The sequence below is a fragment of the Homalodisca vitripennis genome, chromosome 4 (genome assembly GCF_021130785.1).
Source record: "Homalodisca vitripennis isolate AUS2020 chromosome 4, UT_GWSS_2.1, whole genome shotgun sequence".
NCBI lineage: Eukaryota > Metazoa > Arthropoda > Insecta > Hemiptera > Cicadellidae > Homalodisca > Homalodisca vitripennis.
Window position 1 is genome coordinate 161,237,079 of NC_060210.1, and position 22,251 is coordinate 161,259,329.

Sequence of the window (22,251 nt, forward strand, 5' to 3'; positions counted from 1 at the left end):
GAAACTCAGGACAGTATGATGTAGTCTTTGATACTTCAGATATGGTATTTGACAACTGGTTTGCTACCTCTTGAGGATTGGAAATGATATTATTCCCAACCTTAAGTTCTAGGATAGGTTGGGAGGGGGGTTTTCCACAAACCGAGCGAAGCTTACCTCCATACTACTGAAGAAGCCGTAGTCCTTGTTATGGAATTTGTGAAAGCTTGCCACGACTGTCTCTGCGAAATCCTAAAAATCTGGCGGGCTTTTAGCTCTCTTTTGTCGGTAATAACTCTAGGTTTTCTTGAGTTGGCCTGATTTTAAATTTTCTTAGGGCTTTTCTTTCTGTCTCGAAGAGCTTTACTACATTCTTCTGTCCACCAAGGAACAAAGTTCCGCTTCGGTGTACTAGAAGATATAGGTATACTGTCCTGAGCTGCTTGCAATATAGAATTATTTATGTTAGTGACTGCGGTTTCAATATCCAATGGAATATTTATTTCTGGGGTTATTATGGTTTCGTTAAATTTATTCCAATCGGCTTTTTTAATAATCCATTTCGGTCTCCTGTTTCTTTGTATCACCATATCCGGAAAGCTAATCAGGATTGGAACATGGTCGCTTCCATGTAAATTCCGTGATTAGCTGCCAGTCTATTCTATGTGCAAGACCCGGGCTGCAAATCGATAAATCGATGACAGACCAAGATCCAGTTCGAGGCAATAAATATGTAGGGGAGCCGTTATTTAATACAACCAAGTTGGCTTCGTCGCAGATTCTTGACAACCAAGTTGCCTCTTGAGGAACAGGTATTAGATCCCCAAAAATGGTGATGAGCGTTGAAATCACCAATCATGAGAAATGGAACGGGGCAACTGATTAATCAGGTCTGACAGCTCTTGTCTGTCGAGAACGAATGGTGGAGGTGGAAAATATACAGAACATATATTTATTTTAAAAGGAACCGAAATGGAGATACATGAAGCTTGCAGGGAAGTGTTTAAGGTTCACTTCTTTTGCGCCAATTGTTGCATCTACGAAGATAGCTGTACCCCCACATGCATAAAGGTTTGTGGAGGTTATCGTAACGATAAATATCGAAACCCTTCAAGGAAAAATGATTTGCCCAGTGAAGTTTAGTTTCCTGGATGCAGACTTACACACTTGGCTTTGACTCCTGAAGAAGATGTTTTAATTCTTCAACGCGTGATTTTAATCCGTTTATGTTCCATTGAGTATTGAAAACATTTTATTTGTTATTTAAAAAAAGTTATTTTATTTCTGGTTTTTGTGAATTGTGGATTTTTAAATTTACCTGTGACTGTCTTGAAATTCTGTTTCTAAAGGTTTGTTCATCCACAATCTCGTCCTCCTCCATAACACTTGATTGGGATGAAAAACGGGAATGTGTGGAAGTGTTTTGGTGATCCTTGGGAGCGGTTGTCAATCTTACTTTTAATACTCTGTTTTAGTTTGTCATTGAGCGCTTTTCTTTCAGCTGGCGTTTGCTGTTGAGGCTTTAGTTTCTCGGATACATTAGTTTTTACGTTTGGTGTTTTTTAGGAAATTTTGCTCTAGTGCTCTGTAGACGAGGATCGTCAGATGTCTTCGCTGGAAGTAGCTTCTGTTGTACTTGGGGGATTGGATTGAAGTTAGCCGAGAGTAAACTAATGACATTTGCCATTTGTTGTGTCAGGGCTTCAACCATCGCTTCCAAGGAAGAACAATGAGAACAGGAAGGAGTATCTCGGGTTGTCGAGGCAGCAGCTTTTGCGTAAGACAAATCTTTCTTCGGCAGTTGAGCTGTTCGTCTTCTATACTCTTTGCGAGCATCCACGAATGACAGCTTGTTAACTGTGGCAATCTTTATTACCTCCTTTTCTTCTAGGTATATCTTACAATTTCTTGAGGCTGCGGAGTGTTTTCCTTTGCAGTTAACGCAGAAGGGTTCTATGTTGCATGTCTTTTCATTGTGGTCTTCCTTACCGCATTGTACGCACAGTTCTTGGTTTTGGCATACTTTACTAGAATGTCCGAACTTCTGACATCGAAAACATCGCTGTGGGTTTCGAAAGTACGGACGTACAGAAAGAACAAGATATCCTGCCTTAATCGTCTCCGGAGGGTGGGGTAAGTTGAAGGTTAGGATATGCCCGGGAGTTGCGATTGGATTCGTTCCTTCCATCCGGGTTTATTCTGACGACATCAGTTACGAAACTAGGTTTAAGTTCTTCTTTTACCTCATCTAGATTGCATTCAAGCAGCTCCCTACTGAAAACGATACCCTTGAAGAGTTCAGGGTACATTGGGGTTGAACTACTACTTGAAATTGATCAAAGAATGAGGTCATCTTCAGTAGTTGTTTCGATTGTTTACTATCAACCGCTTCCACCAGAACAGTTCCATCTCGAAGTTTCTTAATGGAGTTTGGCTGGCCTCCTGCTCCTACAATTGCCTTGTTAATAAGGAAGGGGCTAGCTTTTGGATAGAGGGTTTCTTTCATCTCTCGACTTGAAAACTAGGAACAGTGGAGTGTTTGTTGCATAGGCCTCGTCATTTTGGTCTATTCTTCTTTTGTTTGCTGTCCTCTTCTTGCATGGAGTCGGGTGATGGTCTTTTCAGATTACTTTTCGCAATCTCTGTTTACTACACTGTGCCTTGGAGTTGGGGAGGTATCCATAGAAAGTTAACCAGCGCTTTGTGTGGAGAGGTGCGGGCCCGAAACACCAGGAACGGGCGTGCCCTCGGGTCCTTGAACAAACAGACCCTACCCCAGTTCCCCGAGGCCTGGTGTTAGCCTCGTTTAAAACCGAGACGGGAATTCGCGCACGACTCGGGCTCGCACGTAGCAGCAGAGACTCCGACATCTCTGCTCACTGCACACTTCCTGACCAAGGACTGACGTGGCTGGTCTCAGATCCGTATCGTCACTGACGCGTCGGCAGCGCAAGCGCACATCAGCCCCAGCACACTAACAAGAAGGCACTCCTTGATTAGGGCTGGGGCACTCCCAGCGGGTGACGAAGCGGAACAGTCGGAAAGGAAGTGAGTAGGGATTGATAGGATTAAGGATACGGGAAAGGATGGGAAAGGCAGTTTAACGTCCATACCCAGGACGATCACTTAACTGCAAGGGGTAAATAGCATTGAAACGTTTATCACCACTCATATAAAAACTGTGTTTGATAATGAGGCCCCAATAGTTCGTAAAAGAGCCCAATAGTCCAAAGATAAAGCTCCTTGGAAAAATGACATCATAATAAAACACACCAAATTAAAGAATAAATTGCAAAACAAATATTGGAAAACCAGGGACAGTGATGATTGGAAAGATTACAAGAGAGCTCGCAATAACCTGAATAAATTGGTGTGGAGGACTAAGAAAACCTTTTTTGCAGAAAAGTTGTCATCCAATAAAAATCCAAAAGAATTTTGGACGTGCCAAAAGAAATGTAATGTTGTTGGAAATAACAAAAATAAAAGTTTCTCACTTCAATTAAATATTGATGATATAAATAAGTATTTTATTGAAATGGAGTGTGGAAAAGAAGTAAGTGCCGAAAAAATTGCCTTCTTTAAGGAAAACAGGCGAGAGGAAGTGGTAAATGATTTCATCTTTTCAACAGTAACAAGTGACGAAGTAAAATTAGCAATGAATGAAATCAAATCAAAAGCAGTTGGGAGTGATGAAATTTCAATAGATATGATGAAGGCTGTGAATCCGTATGCCATAGAGGCCATTACACATTTGATAAACGAGTCATTAATAAATGAGATTTTTCCTGAAAACTGGAAAATTAGTCTTGTACACCCTTTGCCAAAGGTGGCAGCCCCTAAATGTGTCGAACAGTTAAGGCCCATATCGATATTACCCGCAATATCCAATATTCTCGAGAAAATTGTAACAAGACAAATTGTTAATTATATGGAAAGAGAAAACATTAAAAACACAATCTGGTTTTAGGGAAAGCCACAGCACATGCACTGCCCTGGTAAACTTATTCCGTGATCTGATCTATGAAAGAGACCAAGGAAGATGTAGCTCAGTTGTAATGCTTGACTATTCACAAGCGTTTGATTCAATAAATCATAAACTGCTGGTGGCGAAGATGCATTATTATGGATTTGGCAAAAGTGTAATAGATTGGGTCAAATCATATCTAGATGATAGGAGCCAGATTACAAAGTTGGGAGCTGAGGCATCCGCTGTCTTGTTTAAACGTAGAGGTGTACCTCAGGGAAGTTGTCTGGGCCCAATTCTTTTCACCCTGTACACATAAGATTTTCCTTCATGTGTGCAAAACAGTGGAGTACACCTATATGCAGACAACTCACAATTGCACTTGTCATATGCGCCTGGCAACATTGAAGAGGCGTTTCTGAGGATTAACTCTGATCTAGAGAGAATCAGCCAGTGGTCGCATGACAATGGCCTCAAACTCAATGTTAGCAAGTGCACTGTGATTCATCTTGCCCCACACAACCTTATAGAGGCCCTAAGTGACAGGGGTCTGAGAGTCACGATCGGTGGTGAGAGTTTGGCTGTTTGTGACAGCGTGAAGACTCTCGGCGTAGTGCTGGATAGGGACCTTACATTCTCCAACCATGTCACTTATACCATCCAGCGTGCCATTGGCAGGTTAAGGGGTCTCTATAGGTTTAGGGATCTGCTGCCGGAGTCTGCAAGACTGTAATTAATGCAGGCTTTCATGTTCTCTGTATTTTACTATTGTTATCCTGCTTATGGCAACAGTATCTCGAAGGGAGACCAGGAGCGAATCTAGAAGCTTCAAAATTCCGCAATTCGTTTTGTTTTCAAATTGAAACGCTTTGATCATGTTTCTCCTTATCGAGATGCTGTTGGCCTATTGCCGATGGAAACTGTGTGCAGGATACAGACCTGTATTTCAATTCACAAGGTTCTGTCTGACGGAGAGCCACAGTACTTAGGCGGGAGGCTCTCATCCCGGGAGGAGGTTTCAAAATACAGAACCCGTCATGTCACGCACTTTCCAAAAGTGAACCTGGAATTGGGTAGGAGGAGCTTATCTTACTTCGGCCCAAAATTGTACAACGACCTCCCCGAAAACCTCAAACGAGTAAAACTAGATTCATTTAGAATAAAAGTAAACAATATTTATAAAAATAGTCATGTAGTTTAAGTTAGTTCATTATTTAGTTACTGTTAAGTTTAGTGTGTACTTGTAAAATATTGTTTGTTGCACCTATTTTAAATATTTATAAGAATTGACCTAAGTTATTCTGAAAAACAGTCTTGTACTGAGAAACGCTTGGAAATAAAAGGCATTTTTATTTATTTAAAGCTTCTTCAGAAAGGAACTTATTGTACGGGTACTATGCGACCAAACAGAAAGTATATACCAGGTGAGGTGAAACAAGCACAGCTACAAAAAGATGAAAACGGAATCATGATTGGGAAATGGAAAGATAAGCAGTAAGTGATATATATTTCAACAAAGTTTGAAAATGAAATGGCTACTTATATAAACAGAAAAGGTGAAAAGAAAGACAAACCTCAACCAATCGTAAAGTAGAACACGTTCATGAAAGGCTTAGACAAGTCAGACCAAATGATGGCCTATTACACATCAGAGCGAATAGGGTTGTAAGCTATTATGTGTGTAATCTAACAGGGTCAGAGCAAACTATTATACTGTTATACGCTATGTGCTGGACCACTGTCCGGAAAGTTCTGTTGCTTGGAGACAGATCCAGTGAAAACCAAGGTCATCTGGGGCATTTCTGGTCTTTTTAGATATTACTCAAATGCCAATTGGTAAGTTATTACAAATTTCATCTACTTAAAAAAATGCCTATGCCAAAAGTGTGGGCCACTGTCCGGACAGTTCCAACCATTACTTACGCGTAAGCACGTAAAACCACGTAATATGATGATCATAATGAACCAATATAAGCCCAAATAAACTAAAATCACGAGTTCAAATTTTGCTGCATATCGGGTACATCATGGGGGCCTTTCTGCCGCAGCGAACATGATAAGCCAAACATAAGTTTCAGCTACAATTGTAACTTTTATCCCTCATTTTGAAAGCTCCGAAGTTTACTGACAAGGCCCAGTTCTAGCCGAAATATCTGTCGGCGATACAACCGATTTCAAAAATAGTGTCCCCATGCTCTTAATAGATGACAGTGACAACAGGACGAGACAGCTGTGTTTTCATTCATGTTGATGCTATATCACAACCAAACAAAAAATTCCAATTTAAAAAAAAAAAAAAAACTTAAAAAACCAACAGTCTCATTGTACGCCCAGTTAGGATACATTCATGTCTCACCATATGTTTGTGATGTTCACCGTCACTGGAGTTGTGCCGCACCCGTCACATTGCCAATGGAATTTTGTCACCCAGCATAGATGGGGCCTTACTTAGGCAACTACGTCAATAGTTTCACCACGAGCCTGAATTATATTGTTCATCTCAGAGACTTATTAATACATTTTAAGACTTTAAATGACAGAATTAAAAAGAATTTACACAATTAAACAGTAAAAAGAACGCGTACATTTTATGTACAACAAATCTAGCGTTACTAGGTTGAGTGATCCCAATTATTCATAGGTAGTGGCTTGGGGCCTGAGCTAGATCTCTGCAAAAGTATCCAAGAAAATCAGTCTAGACATCACCAACAACACAGCACAGTATAGCCTGGCTAAATTATATAGAAATTATTGTCATGAGCTTTATACAGTATATACGTATAAAGTTTCGGACTACCGAATGATAACAGGTAAACAGTTATTTAATGCTATTAAGATTTGGAGAGGACCCAGAATAGACCACTGGGCTCCTCAGCTGAAAATCAATGACATTCAACATTAAAATACCTTCTATTTATCTTTTTGAATATCAGCGGATTAATAGTGGAATAAGCAATATGTGGGAGAAAAATAAACACATTAAAACCTGAAGCTTTTAAATCTGACAGATTACACAACCTTTTTATAAATTACTAAATTGTATTTATTGATGAAGTATTTATAACTGTTATCATAATTATTAAATATTTACTTATATTTTAGAATTTTGAAAAGTTGAATCAGTTTTAAAATGTCATATAGTAGTATGCTTACCTGAACATTGCTGATATAAATGTTCATATTCCAACTCGTACTCTTCATACTTTTTTACTATAGTGCTGTATTTTTCCACCTTAAACTGTTTTTCTGTCATTAATAGTTTGTCTACATCAAGTAAAGATTCTGGCATTATTGATACAATTGTCGAGCTCTGAAACTAGACATTAAAACAGCTTGATTTTCCTTTTTATTCCAAAAATATAAAGTTTTATGAATTTTACTATGGATACTAATTAGCAGCAATAACATTAAGTGGATGGACTTCGAACTTTTGTCGCTGTTATATGTTACAAAAAAAACTACAACACTACATTTAGGATTTAAATCTATCCTCTTCTTCAGGTTAAAAAACCCTAATACATTAATAAACTAAAAGGTGCAGAAGTGGACTGCCACTTCAATCGTTGAAACATAGTGTTGTATTGTTTTGTTACATAGAACAATGGCAAATGTCAGAAATCCCACAATCCATTCAAAACACCCATTGTAAAAAACACTTTAAACAAAGAATTAAGTGGACAATATTACATACATTTTATATTAAAATAAAAATACTACAAATAATGTAATGTAAAGATAATTAGCTAATAATGATACCAAAACAATAATACTTTACAACTAAAAATTCAAATACACTGTTAATTTATGTAGCTGTGTTGCAAAATGTTTTTTACAATAGGCAGGAATCATGTTAGTTTTAAACTTTGAGTACCGTTAAATTATTGTAGTATAAGAATCCTATCTAGACACAAAAATTTTGTCTGTTTAGTTGTAAAACAAAAGCTTTATTTTATTTTAATAACTGTGCACAAGAGCACATCACACTATTGTTTGGTTTGTTGTTTGTTCCTTTTTTGGTAGAAATTAGTAGTATTGAAACTAAACAGCTTACATAAAAGTGATAAGGGATGGAGGGAGAGGACTATCAGCATCAATCAGTATCATCTTCAGGTACATGGACCGAAGTTAAAAATAAAAAACACCCATCTCCAGTATCTACAAAAAATAGTTTCCAGACTCTGTCGGTTAATCTCAAAAACACCGACTGCACGTAAACCTAAAGGATATAGCTTTTCCCCAAAACAAAAAAGAAAAAAACGAAGTTCCCTAAAAAACCAGCAATATCCTCAAAATGCCCACTTCACAAGTATTTTTATTAGAGGTGACAGCCATGCCCGTCACATCGCGGGCCTTGTACGAAGCATAACTGGCCCTACGATCTCGGTTGGCGGTGTGTGCTTGCCTGGCGCCGGGCCTGCTTGATGTCGTGGGTCCAAGGCAGATGTCAACTGAGTCCGGAACCCGCTGCGAGGTGCTGATGGCTGGCACAAACGACCTGGCGGTGGGGGAAAACAGAACAAAATCTACAGTCACCTGGAGACCTACATCACACGGCCAGACCAATCAACACTGACATCGTTCTTGTCACCCTTCCACACCGACACGATCTGGAGCCGGACCACTCTATTCACGATGAGACCGCACTTGTAAATGCCTACATTGAAGAGCTCGCAATCCGACACAACATCAAGGTCCTAAACTTCAATAGGATCGGTCGCAGGCATTTCACAAGACACGGTATGCACCTATCAATGCGGGGAAAGCGGATACTGGCTGGAAATGATTGTGGAGAGCCTCGCTCTGCTGAGACCTGTCCCTCCGGAAACCCGAGAAGCCACTCCTAGTGACCGCCGTCCCTCCAGCCATCGTGCCGCCACCTGCTGCAACCCCCTGGGAGCCGGCTGCTGTCTCTCAACGGTCTCCAAGGCTCCAGCTTGTCTCATATGCGGAGGCAGCTAGGGCGTCAACTACACCTGACAGAGAACTCACGAAAAGAAGGCTCTCCTATGTCAAAAAAACTGTTCTGGTCAGACATGTGTGAAGCCGACCTAGGGATGACTTCAGATCCAGCTCCAAAACGCAACAAAATTCAAAATCAACATTTAAAAAACATAAAAATTTTTTAATTGGCAACTGAAACAATAAAATTGATTCACCAAAACGCCCAAATTGCAACCAAACAAGGTTTGAAGAGCTAGAGATCATGTGTGAAGAGCTTAAACCTGATGTGTTTATAGTCTCAGAACACGTTTCAAATCCGATTCAATACATCTTTTTAAGATTCAAAATTTTGAATTGGCTAAATATTTTTGTCCGAACCAGCTGTAAAGGGGGCGGTGTGGGCGATTTTTATGAAAAATTCCTCTAAATTTGAAGATTTCAGAATTAAAAACAGTTCGGACATGAATTTTGAAGCTGAAGGCATCACAATCTTGTCCAACTCTTCCACAAGAATAAACTATCATTGGGCTTTATAGATCCCCCAATGGCTCTAGAGATTCTTTTTTTTTTCGAAAGCTTGGAACACCTTCTGAGTGGTCACTCTTTTAAATCAACAAGGTATTGTAATAATTGGCGATTTTAACATTAATGTTTTGGATCACAACCGACCCCCTTACCCAGCGGCTTCGCGATCTTCTAAATTCTTTTCAATCTAAATTGGTCCGTGAATTTGCCAACACGAGTGACAGCCACGACGCGTACTGCCATCGACAATGTTATCACCAATATTCCTAACACAACAGTCTCTGTATTAAGTTCTGCGATCTCTGATCACTTTGCGCAGGAAGTCGTGATTCATGGATGCAAACTGGAAAATCAAAATCCAAAATTTAAAATTACTAGGGCAATTACTTCCCAAAACATTTGCCACCTGAATAGATGTTTAAAAACCGAGTCTTGGGAGTCCTTAAGTGGGTGTGGGAAATGTCGATGACATGTATCAGTCCATTTAGTGACACCTTCAGTCACTATCTGGATGTTGCATGCCCGTTCAGGAAAACAAAAAAACAGTAAAAAGCTGCAAAATTCATGGATAACTAAAGGAATTCTTATATCTCGAGAAAGGCTCCAATTCTTCTATAAAATCTTCACCAATACTCAAAATTATGATTTCAAAATGTTTTTTAGAAGGTATCGGAGAATCTATAAGAAGGTCATAAGAGCTGCGAAAGCCTATGACATCAATAGAGCCTTGGGTACCTGTGAAAATTTTTCCAAAACGGCTTGGAAAATAATTAATAACTTTTCTCGAGATGGAGGTTCCAAGAAGTGTTCCAAATCTATTGCAATCCAAATTAATAATGAAATTGTTGAAGATAAATTTAAAAGTGGCAAACGAGTTCAACAAATACTTTTCAACCGTTGCTTTTACGAATTCGTTATTTAAGAATCCTCAGTCTCACGGAGAAGAGACTGGGGGACCAGTTGCGTCCATGGCTTTGGCTCCTGTGTGTGAAGACGAGGTAGCACGTGTCATACAGAGACTGAAAATCAAAAAAGACCCGGTGACGCCAAATGGGATGTCAGTATGGCTACTCAAACGATGCTTCAAGCATATTTTGAGTCCTCTAACAAAATTGATCAATTTTTCGTGGGAGACTGGAAGTTTTCCATCTCTTTTAAAGACGGCCAAGATCACCCCCAATTTTCAAAAAGGACGATCCTTGTCTTACAAGCAATTATCGTCCAATATCAATTCTTCCAGTTTTCAGTAAAGTTTTTGAAAAACTTTTCTACGAAAGGCTTGAAAGCTTTCTGGAAGAATCGAAATTCTGAATCCAGAACAATTTGGATTTAGAAAAAACAAATCCACAATTGACGCTGTGAACAACCTTTTGGACAATGTTGTCGATGGTTTGGATAGACGAGAGCATGTGCTTAGTATATTTCTCGATTTGTCCAAAGCCCTTTGACTGCGTGCACCACGAGACACTGTTGCACCAGTTGGAGAAATGTGGCATTCGGGGTGTCCCGCACTTATGGATCGGTTCTTACCTTAAGGATCGACATCAGTGCGTGGAGATTTCGAGCGTCATTTCAAACAAAATTAAAATAGCCCACGGTGTTCCTCAGGGTTCTATCCTTGGGCCTCTCCTGTTTTTAATTTATGTCGGCGGATTGAATACAGTTATCCAGCATGGAAAACTGGTTCAATATGCCGATGACACGACTCTTTGTTTTAAAAGTAAATCAATAGAAGAACTAGAAATCACCTAATTCATGGAACTGAACACTTGCATTCAGTAATTTCACTGAAATGAATCTGAAAACAAATCTGTCAAAAAACAATCGTAGTAAATTTCGGCCTTCGTCAGCATGATCGTAGTGGTGCGTCCGGCCGTATTTATAGATGACGACCTTCTCGAAGAAAATAACTCCACAAACTTTTTGGGAATGATTCTAGACAAAGGACTGACCTGGAGCGATCATGTTGGACAGGGTCGTGCTAGAGCTACCTCAGGTATATATGCTCTGCGCAATCTAGCAAAATTTTGTTCCCCAGAAGTTTTAAAAATGGCCTACTATGGCCTAATCCATGCTCATTTTGCGTATGGGATAAGACTTTGGGGAAGTTGTGCAAAAAACAAAATGGAGCGCGTCTTTAGACTCCAGAAAAAAGCTGTTAGAATCATTAAAAATTTTAAATTATAGAGAGTCGTGTAGGGAATCTTTCGGGGAGTTGAGATTGCTGACTCTGCCTTGCCTCTATATTTTTGAGGTGATCGTGTACTGCAGATCAAGGTGCACTTTGATTCGTGGCGGGGACGTTCATCAATATGAAACTAGAGGCAGGGACAACTTTCGCACGCATCAACACAGATTGACATTAGCGCAAAATATACCGCAAGAAGTTGGTGTCAGATTAATCAACAGGCTCCCTGAAGAAATCAAAATTTCCAATAATCAAAATCAATTTAAAACGCGTCTCAAGCTCCTTTTTGGAGTCCAAGGCTTTCTACTCTGTTGATGAATTCATGTCAAGCCGCTGGGATATTTTGAGATTGCTGGATCTGAGGTCAATGCGATTGTGACCTGAATGATTGCAAGAATTGTGAGTGTGAGGTTGTGTGAATGTGTGGATGATCTCGTGTAAATGGACTTATAAAAACTGTTGACGATTGCGATACGATGTAAAAATTGTGTTAAAAGAATGCAATAAAGAGATTATTATTATTATTATTATTATTATTCAGAGCTCTTTCACACGATCCGGCGCGCGCCGTGCGGCGCGAGCCTGATGCGGCGTTGGGCTATGGGAGTAGATGAGTCTTTCCACACGACATCAGGCGCTCGCCGCACGGCGCAGACGCGCGCGGCGCACAAATTCCCGCCGGACTCCCCTACGCCGGACACGCGGCGTCCACGCCGGACTACTCTGCGAAGGGCTATTGTATCATATTGGGGGTTTCACACGGTCCGGCGCGCGCCGCACGGCCCAACCTCTAGTCTTGGGTTTGCCACTGGAGAGTGAAGACGTACGTATACTTCGGTATTGTTTTTGTTTTTTTTAAGTAAAAATGAGTGAAACACAAGAGGTAGTGGCAGTCGAGCCAGTGGAACCAGCCAGGTCCCTACTTCGCAATACCAGCAAGTCCACTACCCATATCCCGGGAGTCAGCCTCAAAACGTGTATTGTCCTCAACAACAACTGCAGTTTGCTCCGTAATTTTCAAACCAGACCTACATCAACCCATACATTCGTCCGATTCTCCCACATACCTCAACCAGCAGTGAACAGTACTATCCAATGAACCAACAAACCAGTCAAGAAGCAAGCAACCAGCAGCCAACGCCACCACCACGGACACCAACCCCGCATCGTGCTACAGTTACTCCAGCATCAAGTGTCTTGTCCTTGGATTTCGAAAGAGATTCAATTGATTTTAATATTTGATAAAAGTAAATTAACATTTCAATAGTTGAGCATGTACTGAACAGTCAAAACATGGGAGCGCCGCACGGCACGCGCCGGACGAAACCGACCTCGTGTGAAAACATTCAGCTTCCCAGGCGAGCGCCGCACGGCGTGCGCCGGATCGTGTGAAAGAGCTCTCAGATGCAAGGATTCTAGTTACCTTATGTGCTACATATCTTAATGTGGCATAGGTATTTCAATTCAGCTTTTTGGTTTAGCAATTGGGATATTTAACAGGACTAATTCTGTGATATTGTGACATTATAATATGGCCAGGTTAAGTCCCACTGGTTTCTGAAAAAGCTTGGGAAAGGTAACCACACTGAATTAATAATAGAGATATTAAAATATATTCTTGCACCTGTGTGGTGAAAGAAGTTAATGTGCATGTATTTATTTACACAACTATGTCTGGGTCATTCCATTTCCCATGTTCAATGGTTTGTACCTTGACCTCTCAGGTTTTGATGATTATTGCATGAAGTTGTACCTACCAAAACTAGTTCAAACGGAAAATTTTACATTTTTGTTTTTGAGTGACAAAGCTTTAACAAATCCACATAAAGAAAGTTTTTTTATATCTCATTATTTTTTAAACAATGTAGCTAAAAAGCTATTACAGCTAATCTGTGGCACTCTTTTCCATATGAAATGGTCTTTAATTTTATGTACCACATTGATGTTTTATATATTTCAAATTTTTTTTAACTCTAGCAAAAACGGTTTTTGAAAAACCAAAACTCTGTCCCATTATATTTGTTTTAAGAAATATGTTATTTACACTATAACTGATCACATACGAGTAGCCAAATGCCATAGACAGCACACCGTAGCAAAATATTTGTATAAACAAAAACCCATTCAAGTCCCATTCTTTATTTTCTGAAATTTCAATAAGAGCTAAATCAACTTAGTTCTGTATTTTTATCCCAATACTTGACAAGTTACTTGGTAGGATTTCATAATTAACACAGTCAAAGGTCATAGACTGCTCACAGAAAATACCAGCAGTCCTCTATTACCTATCCAAAGCCACTGGATTGCTCTATCAGAGCTGAAATTGTTATTATTTGTGATTGATTAAACAACAGTTTTACTGTCAGTATTTTTTCACTTTAATTTCTACTAACTTTTTATAGATAAAAAAAAACTTTCTGGTAGTAATGCCTTTCTCAACTTTCTTTAGAGTAGTTTAAAAATGTACTTGAATTTTTGTAGTTATACACATAAATGTAAATAATTTTTCATGTGTTGCCTTTTATAAAACTTTTGGTTAAAAACCTATAGTTGATGTTGGCTCCATCTTTTCCCTATTAGTAAAATATACATTTTTCACAATTTGATCAGTTTTTGAGTTAACTTTTCTCAAACAACTAAAAAAAGCAGCAAAAATAGTTTCATTGGAAAATTTGAAACCTGTATGTCTTGAGCAAATTGTGTATTATTATGTACATCATTTTGTACGTTAGTTAATTTAGTTTACGGTAGTGATGTAGAAAATGGTAAATGTTTACAAAATAAATAGAATAGAAGATCTTTATTGCAGAAACGTTTGACAGATTAGTGTAAAACAAACTGGTGCATTGTCAAATCATGAAATACTAATACCTTTCATAAAAATTAAAAATAATAGAAATCTACACGCCAAAAGTCTCTAATATATTTTTATCTGACGATTCATAAAGCAATTAGTGCATTTTGTAAGCAAAAAATATATTTAGACGATCAATCCACTACAAATTATCCATTATAAATCAAATTTGTTGCAAAACATTTTAAATTTTCATGATCCTTTAATCATGGATTCCCTATAGATAAATATTTACAAAAATCCATTTGAAAAAATTTTCTGAGCCAGGATATTTTTATTTGGTTTAGCCATTTTTTAAATGATGGTTTAGTGACTTAATGAAAAAACAGGGTTTTTGCAAAATCAAACTGCGAAGTCATTTTTAAAGATATCAGAATAATTGAAAACTAGTGAGTTTAGCATTATATGTATAAATTTAAGTTTCATCATTATATCTCAATTTTTAATACCCGGTCAACAGGTTTTTGTCGGTTGTTGACCCGGATCAACAAAATAGTCAGTCCCGCATGAAATACCCTTCAAAACAGGCATTATTTTAATTCTCTATCATGTAAGAAAGAAAGTCAGTCAAACTCATTCACTAAAAACTCAGACAAAACTTAACAATTGTTTATTTTTAAGACCATAACTTTTAGGAAAGAGAAGAGACTCACAAATAATTATTTCTATCTAGAGCACTCATAATACTAGTATCATAAGTTTTAGTCTTGAGAATGAACTCCTTTTATGTCACATTTATTTTCTAGAAAATGCCAGATGCTCTTTGAATCCAATCAGTAAACTACAATAACTGCCATACAACTATGTATTGTGTTTTAATATCTACCTTTTTCACAACAATAACTCAATAAAAAATATTGTACGAGAAGATAATAATGCTCATACCATTTACACTTAAAGTATTAAGGATAGCAATATTAAAGAAAAATGTGAGGAAATGCCCAAAAGGAAAAATTCCCACATGAGGATCTAAATAAATCAATATAAGGAATGGTTCACTCTATGTCAAATCAATGAGTGGTCTAGACCTTGATCTCTCAGATTTTGATGGTTTTTGTATAGAAGTTGTACCTACCAAGACAAGTTAAAATTTGACATATTTAAAAAATTTTGAATCCTTCCGAAAACAGATTTTGGAAAACCCAAAATACGTACCCATTAATATTTTTTGGAAAACAAATGTTATTTACACAGTAACTGACTACAAATATGCAAATTTCAGAGTGAACCATAAATTGGTTCTTATTTAAAAAAATATTTTTGTATTGGAGTACACGCCGATTTGGTGAGAGCAGCCATTGCTATGTGCATTAAGTAAGGTACTGTGTTCTACAATCAGTTAGGTGTGAAACCATCTCCCTTTGCAAGTTTTACATCTATTTTGTTAATACTTCTAAATTATGTGAGAAAACATTTTTATGTATCATAATACTAAACGCTTAAATAAAGCGTTAACCTTGAATCTTTCAAGGTTTTTATTTTAATACACTTTTTCTCTTATGGCGAACAATTAAATTAAATTTATTGAACCCTTTACATTAATCACAAGAGTGTGTCATGACACCTCTAACACACATTTCTAAGACACTTCTCTTGGTATATACTTTTTGGGTGTAAAACGTTTACTCTACTTTATACATGTTGTTATTTTTTGTAGGCTACATCCCAGCCTCAAAAATTTTCATATACTACTGTCACAAAACCAAAAGTGATATATCTCAAAATCAATTAGTGTTAAGTGGTGGACTGAAATTATAAATCCTAGGGCTTAATTCCGACTGAAATCATATAGTCAGTCAGTCTTAAGATTGACTATAATTTGATATTCTGAGAATTTTTACTAATGAATAAAACGTTTTGTGCCTACAAATGCATTTTGTTCACTAAGCTGAGGAAGCAAGTATTTTATTAACAGAGCTTCATCTTCTACCATTCCTACAGAACTCAAATTCAATGAATGTCACCAATATTCTTTTACTGTTTCTATCGAACACCTATCTACAACCCTTTAAGAAACTAATTTCACTAGTTGGGATTTATTTTAAATAAGCGATAGGCCTATAATAGGCTATGTATATTTCTTTTAAACTAGCATTTAAACTACTCTCTTTCGTACCTGTACTTTTCCATTTTTATTTATAACGGTAACATGATTGTTTAACATTACAGAACATACAGTACAAAATACAAAACAGAACGTATAAAAAAATTCAAAATATAAAACACATTTATGTAATATATCAAATTAAAGAACATTCAAATTGAAAAGAATGCCACAAATTTGAGTTATTTAGCCTCATTTTTTTTTTTTTTTTTTTTTTTTTTTTTTTTTTTTTTTTTTTTTTTTTTTTTTGGCGGCCTACTAGAAAATACTGAGATATTATGAAAAACTGCGGGTAGGGTACGATAAGCGGACCCGGTTTTTTATATCGAAGAATGTAATCATCGATACCTAATATTCACATCTCAAATCCTACACTATCAATCGATATATAAGTATCTGTAGTCCGCAACAACATACATATGTTTTAAATTAAAATGTGAATTTATTATAAACAGTGATCAATTTATTATAACCAAAATTAGGAAAACTGGAGACGACCATATTTGCTCCTCTCACAGTTACATTCGTTTCTTTCCCACAAATTTCACATAATGGGTTTTTCGGTACAAGTCCTACATGTTGAAGCCACGTAAAACACGTCTTATCATCTTTCAAAGCAATGTTGTGTAGTTTTCTAAAATTGACTGCCATTCTTAATAATCAAATGTTACTTATGTAAAATAGAAATATTACCTTACGTGTATTATTTGAAAGTGTTTACAGCTGTTGATATAGATTATTTAAGTTAATTGTTCAAAATCATTAATTAGTATCGATTGATTATATTGATGGTTATGATTGAGTAATATCGTTTGCCAATTTCGATATAAAAAACCGGGTCCACTTATCATGCCCTACCCAAAACTGCCTTTATTGCTCAGGAACCAAGTACTCTTGGTAGGTACAACTTCTATACAAAAAAAATCATCAGAATCAAGGTCCAAAATTATCTTTTAATTGGTTGATTTGAAATAGAATGACCCAATTCTCTTTAATATTCTACCTTAGATCTAAATTACTGTTTTTTAACCAAAAAATCATTCACAAAATATGAGAATAACAGTAAGAAAATGTTATTTTACTATTCTAGTCAACAAAACCTTACATAACCTACTACCTGACTGTTAACTACCCAAGAGCCTGTGATATTACCAACCCAAGACCTAAACACTCTACACAAGAGCCATCTGGGGTAGGGTACGATAAGCGGACCCGGTTTTTTATATCGAAATTGGCAAACGATATTACTTAATCATAACCATCATCTAATCAATCGATACTGATTAATTATTTTGAACAATTAACTTAAATAATCTATATGAACAGCTGTAAACACTTTCAAATAATACAATTAAGGTAATATTTAAAATTTCACATAAGTAACATTGTGTATTAAAAAATGGCTGTCAATCTTAGGAAGCTTCACGAAATTGCTTTAAAAGACGATAAAACATGTTTTTTATGGCTTCAGCATGTTGGGTTAGTACCTAAGAATCCATTATGTGATATTTGTGGAAAGGTATTAAATGTAACTGTCAGAGGAGCTAACATGGTCATCTTCAGATGCAAAAAAGAAGGTAATGGTGGACACAATTTTAGTAAAAACGCACTGAAGAATAGTTTTTTTGAAGGGTCAAAGTTCGGACTGCGCAATATTGTGACTTTAATGTACTTCTTTTCAAGAAATCAGACAGGAGTGGTGGTGGAAATTGGTGAGTGTAAAATTGGTAATAACAAAGGGAGGTTGGTAGAAGGAACCTGGATTCTAGGTTTAATAGAAACTATACCGGAAGGACAAAAACGTGGGGGTAGATATAGGATAGAGATTTGTCCTGAAAACAAACGAGATGCAAAAACTCTCATTCCTCTCGTACTAAAACACGTGCAGCCTGGAACAACCATAGTTACAGATATGTGGCAAGCATATTTTGGATTAAGTGATTGTGGTTTTGTCCATTTTACTGTCAACCATAATGAACACTTTTTAAACCCAGCAACTGGTGCCAACACTCAAGACAGTTGAAAGTTCGTTGAGAGCCGTAATACGTAGTCTAAGAAGTGGTATCCCAGCCGATCTTCTAGCAGATCACCTCTGTGAATATTTATATAGAAGAGAGGTACGATTTTCTGAAGAGGACGCGGTCAACCATTTCTTAAAAGCTGTAAAAAATTGCTACCCAGGTGAAGACATGTAGATAGTTCGACAAATTTCTGTTTCGTATTCTAATTATTTTTATGTTCTAATTTATTTTCTATTCCCAATGTTTGTTATAATTTCTTAATTATTTATGGTTTTGCTGTTTGATTGTTCTCGTTCTGATTCATTTAGTTAAAGTTATGAGTTTCCCTGATTTTGGTTATGTTCATTTATTATTTGTTACATCATTAAATTCACATTTTAATTTAAAACATATGATTGTTATTACTTTTATATTGATTGATAGTCTATGATTCGATATGCGAATATTAGGTATCGATGATTCCTATATTCTTCAATATAAAAACCCGGGTCCGCTTATCGTACCCTACCCGCCATCTGCCCTAACTGAAGACTTACCAACCTATCCAAGAGAGAATTTACTTACTATTAATAATTCATCTATGTTAAGCTATATTGAAAGATCAAAGTGTGAATACAACACAATGTGGCTGCTAGTCTAGAAATTAGATTCTACTGTTTTTATATTTACATATCAGGCAACATGTAAGTAGCCTAGTCTTAACAAAAATAGAAAATTTTGACTCACTTCTTGGTCCATTATTCACTAGGCCTTGGGCTGGATAATAGCCTGGGGGTAGAATAAGAATAAAACCAAGCACTTAGATTACCGCTATGCACTAGCCTATTGTTTCATCAGTCTTACAAAGTAAACAAATTAACAGAAGTTACTGTGCAACTTCTAACTACTGCATATAATAGCGTAAATAGAGCAAGAATATTCTATAAAATATGTCATATTAAGGAACACATGGATCACAAAACACAAATGAAGGGGAGTAATTAATAAAAAGTTATTTACTTTATGAACACACAAGACATACGGTAATAAATTAACCTTCTTAAATCATCAAAAAAACCAATCAAATCCTCTCATCCCAAACGACACAACAAACCAAACCACCGCCATGGGTTCAGTTCATGTCTTGGCGCCAAACTACATAGAGGTTAAAAAATAGACGTGGAACCACGGTTAAGTTAGCGTCACTTTATCGTCCATACCCTGAAGTTGCCGGCTGTATTCTGTGTGTAAAAGTTATCAGGGGTTTCCGTGCTCCTGACTCCCCGGTGTTTTGGACACCCCCAGAAAAAAATTCTGGGTAAGCACAGAGTAAATCTTTTATAACTATACTAGTTTTTTTTCATTTAAAAACTTTATCCAGATGACATTGAAGAATATACCACAATGATTTTTAATAGTTTTTTTCTTATCTATTTCTCTATATCTCTTATCTACCTATGTGCCAAATTTGATTTCTTTGGCTTAACTAGTTTTAGAGGTAATAATGTTTTTTTAGAAATAGACTTTTCAATCTTACGTTTGTATAATTTCTTGGTCAGAGAAAAATGCAAACGATGCGAGTTCACCGGGAATGACTTAGACCGAAAGAAGATTACAAGGTTTCGGCGGTAAAATTGTTTTGACTAAAGTAGGCTTTTCAAACTGAGTATTTCTATATTTTCTATTAGTGGCAACAAGGCAAACTCTATTATAACATGCGAAATATTATTTACTCAAACAAAAAATGTTACTTCATGCGTAAAACCTAAAATAAGAGCCAGTGGTAACTTTGTTTAGCTTTTGAACCTCTTAAAAATGAACACTGAAATAATACGTACCTAATATAATCTCTACTTTTAAATCAAAATTATTATAAGACCCCATTACATTACACCAGAAGTGCTTTCACTAAGATTACTACGACGGACTTAGTAATTACGCCACATTATGTTAAAAAATTTTAAATTATACTAAAATTGCTTTAGCTATCCATTCAAATAATATTTGCAAAGAAATCTAACTGTAACAATTGTAGCCATAATAAACTGTTTAACTCTCCGTCTTTATGACCAGAAAACATTGACCTTAAATTTAAAAGTTTAATTATTTTAAAGCGTAGATCGGGAGATTGGGAATATCTTTCATTGGTCATCACTGATTTCAGCATGGTTTATTGTTGCCATTAAAAAGAACATGTATATGTCATACGTGTTATTCAACAGCAAATCACGTACAAATCTGCTGGTAATTGCTAGTAATTTATACATTTTTAACGCGTATTTTAACCATTTCTCCCTTTTCCTTCCATCTTATAATTTAATAATAAAAAGGACAAAGAACTTTAGTTTAGTTAATTACTGTAAAAACTATTTTTAAACTTTCCAGTAAGCTAAAGGAACGGGCAATGTTTAATATAGGGGAAATAAGTATACACTATTAAACTGGTAGTAACTTAACATTATCCTCGACTGTCCCTAAGAATCAAAATGTTAGGTGGAGTCTGCTTACGGTGCTGCTATAGTTTGTTTTTCATGTTTTATATAACTCAAGTCACACACAAATCAAGAGCGACTGAAATATTCATATTGGGACAAACGTGGTACCTTTGTACTAAATTTTAGTAAGAAAAACTTAATAGATTGGAGAACGAGCGAACATTTATATACAGCTTTATATATTATTTTGGTCTAGATTTGTAATTATTGGATGCGCCTTTAAACTGAGAACTGCAACTTTTACGCATAGCATACAAAAAGCTGATAACTTCACGGTCGGATGTCAAAGTGACGCTAACTTCACGGTGGTACAACCGAAGCACAGAGTACAAAAGTTTAAAACCAAAGAGTAAACATTTTGTAAAAATAAAAGCCAATAAAAACCATTTATCGTATTATTAATTATTACTCTGTATATACATATGAAATTCATAAAAATAATTATCACATGAGTATAAGCATGGGACAGTTTATATATTTAGATTGGTGCAAAACTCTGCAGACTAGTTACTTACTAAAGAGAAACCGAGTTGTTTTCAGATATTCCTACTTTTTTAAGATTTTGTTTCAGGTTAAATTTGTTATGTCCCTTCTTCTCAGAACCAGTTTTTACAAAATAAAAATAAAGAGTTTAGTTATTAGTTGTTTCTTCAATGTAGCCTTGTATAAGTACTCATTCTTTTACTTATTGAATATATACATAGTGAGATTGTAATAATAATAGTAAACATGTAAATAGATTAAACAGAAAATAATTAACACCGATACTCTAATATTCCTGGTAATGAATATTGGTGATATCTTGGATGTTTGGTGAATAAAAATGTATTTTTATCTTTGCCTCTTTCAACAATTTTGATTTAACGGTTTTCATTTTATTTATGTTCTATCAAACTAATTTCACTTATTTCATCTTTATAAATAAGCGATAAATAGCAAAACTACGCACATTTCAATATACGAAGGAAAATAATTAGTGAAAATACAAGGATTAATTTTAGAAGAATTCGGAAAAAAAAACGTTTTGGGTGATTTTGAGCTAAACTGATCCGCTTGCTTTTAAATTTTTGTATTAAAACGATAAAAATGATTTACAATGTTTTATATTTACTTAAGTAAGTTTAAAAATAACATTATAAAGTTCCATAATTACCCTTATTTATTATATTCATAGCCATTTAACTAATTTCGTCTCCTCATT

General features: G+C 36.3%; 1 protein-coding gene across 2 annotated transcripts in view; it reads right to left on the reverse strand.

Annotated features, from left to right (window-relative positions):
• LOC124360477 overlaps nucleotides 1-19,699 on the reverse strand; it is a 28,889-nt gene extending 9,190 nt beyond the window's left edge. Inside the window, exons 1-2 of one of the 2 annotated variants that reach the window (XM_046814144.1) lie at nucleotides 19,576-19,699; nucleotides 7,097-7,259 (exon numbers count right to left, since the gene is read on the reverse strand). In XM_046814144.1, the coding sequence (XP_046670100.1) occupies nucleotides 7,097-7,232 (136 nt within the window). In that variant the 5' untranslated portion in view covers nucleotides 7,233-7,259; nucleotides 19,576-19,699. Of the gene's footprint in view, nucleotides 1-7,096; nucleotides 7,260-19,302 lie in introns of both variants that reach the window. The other variant, XM_046814143.1, reaches the window with a different exon arrangement.
• Nucleotides 19,700-22,251: the final 2,552 nt, after the last annotated feature.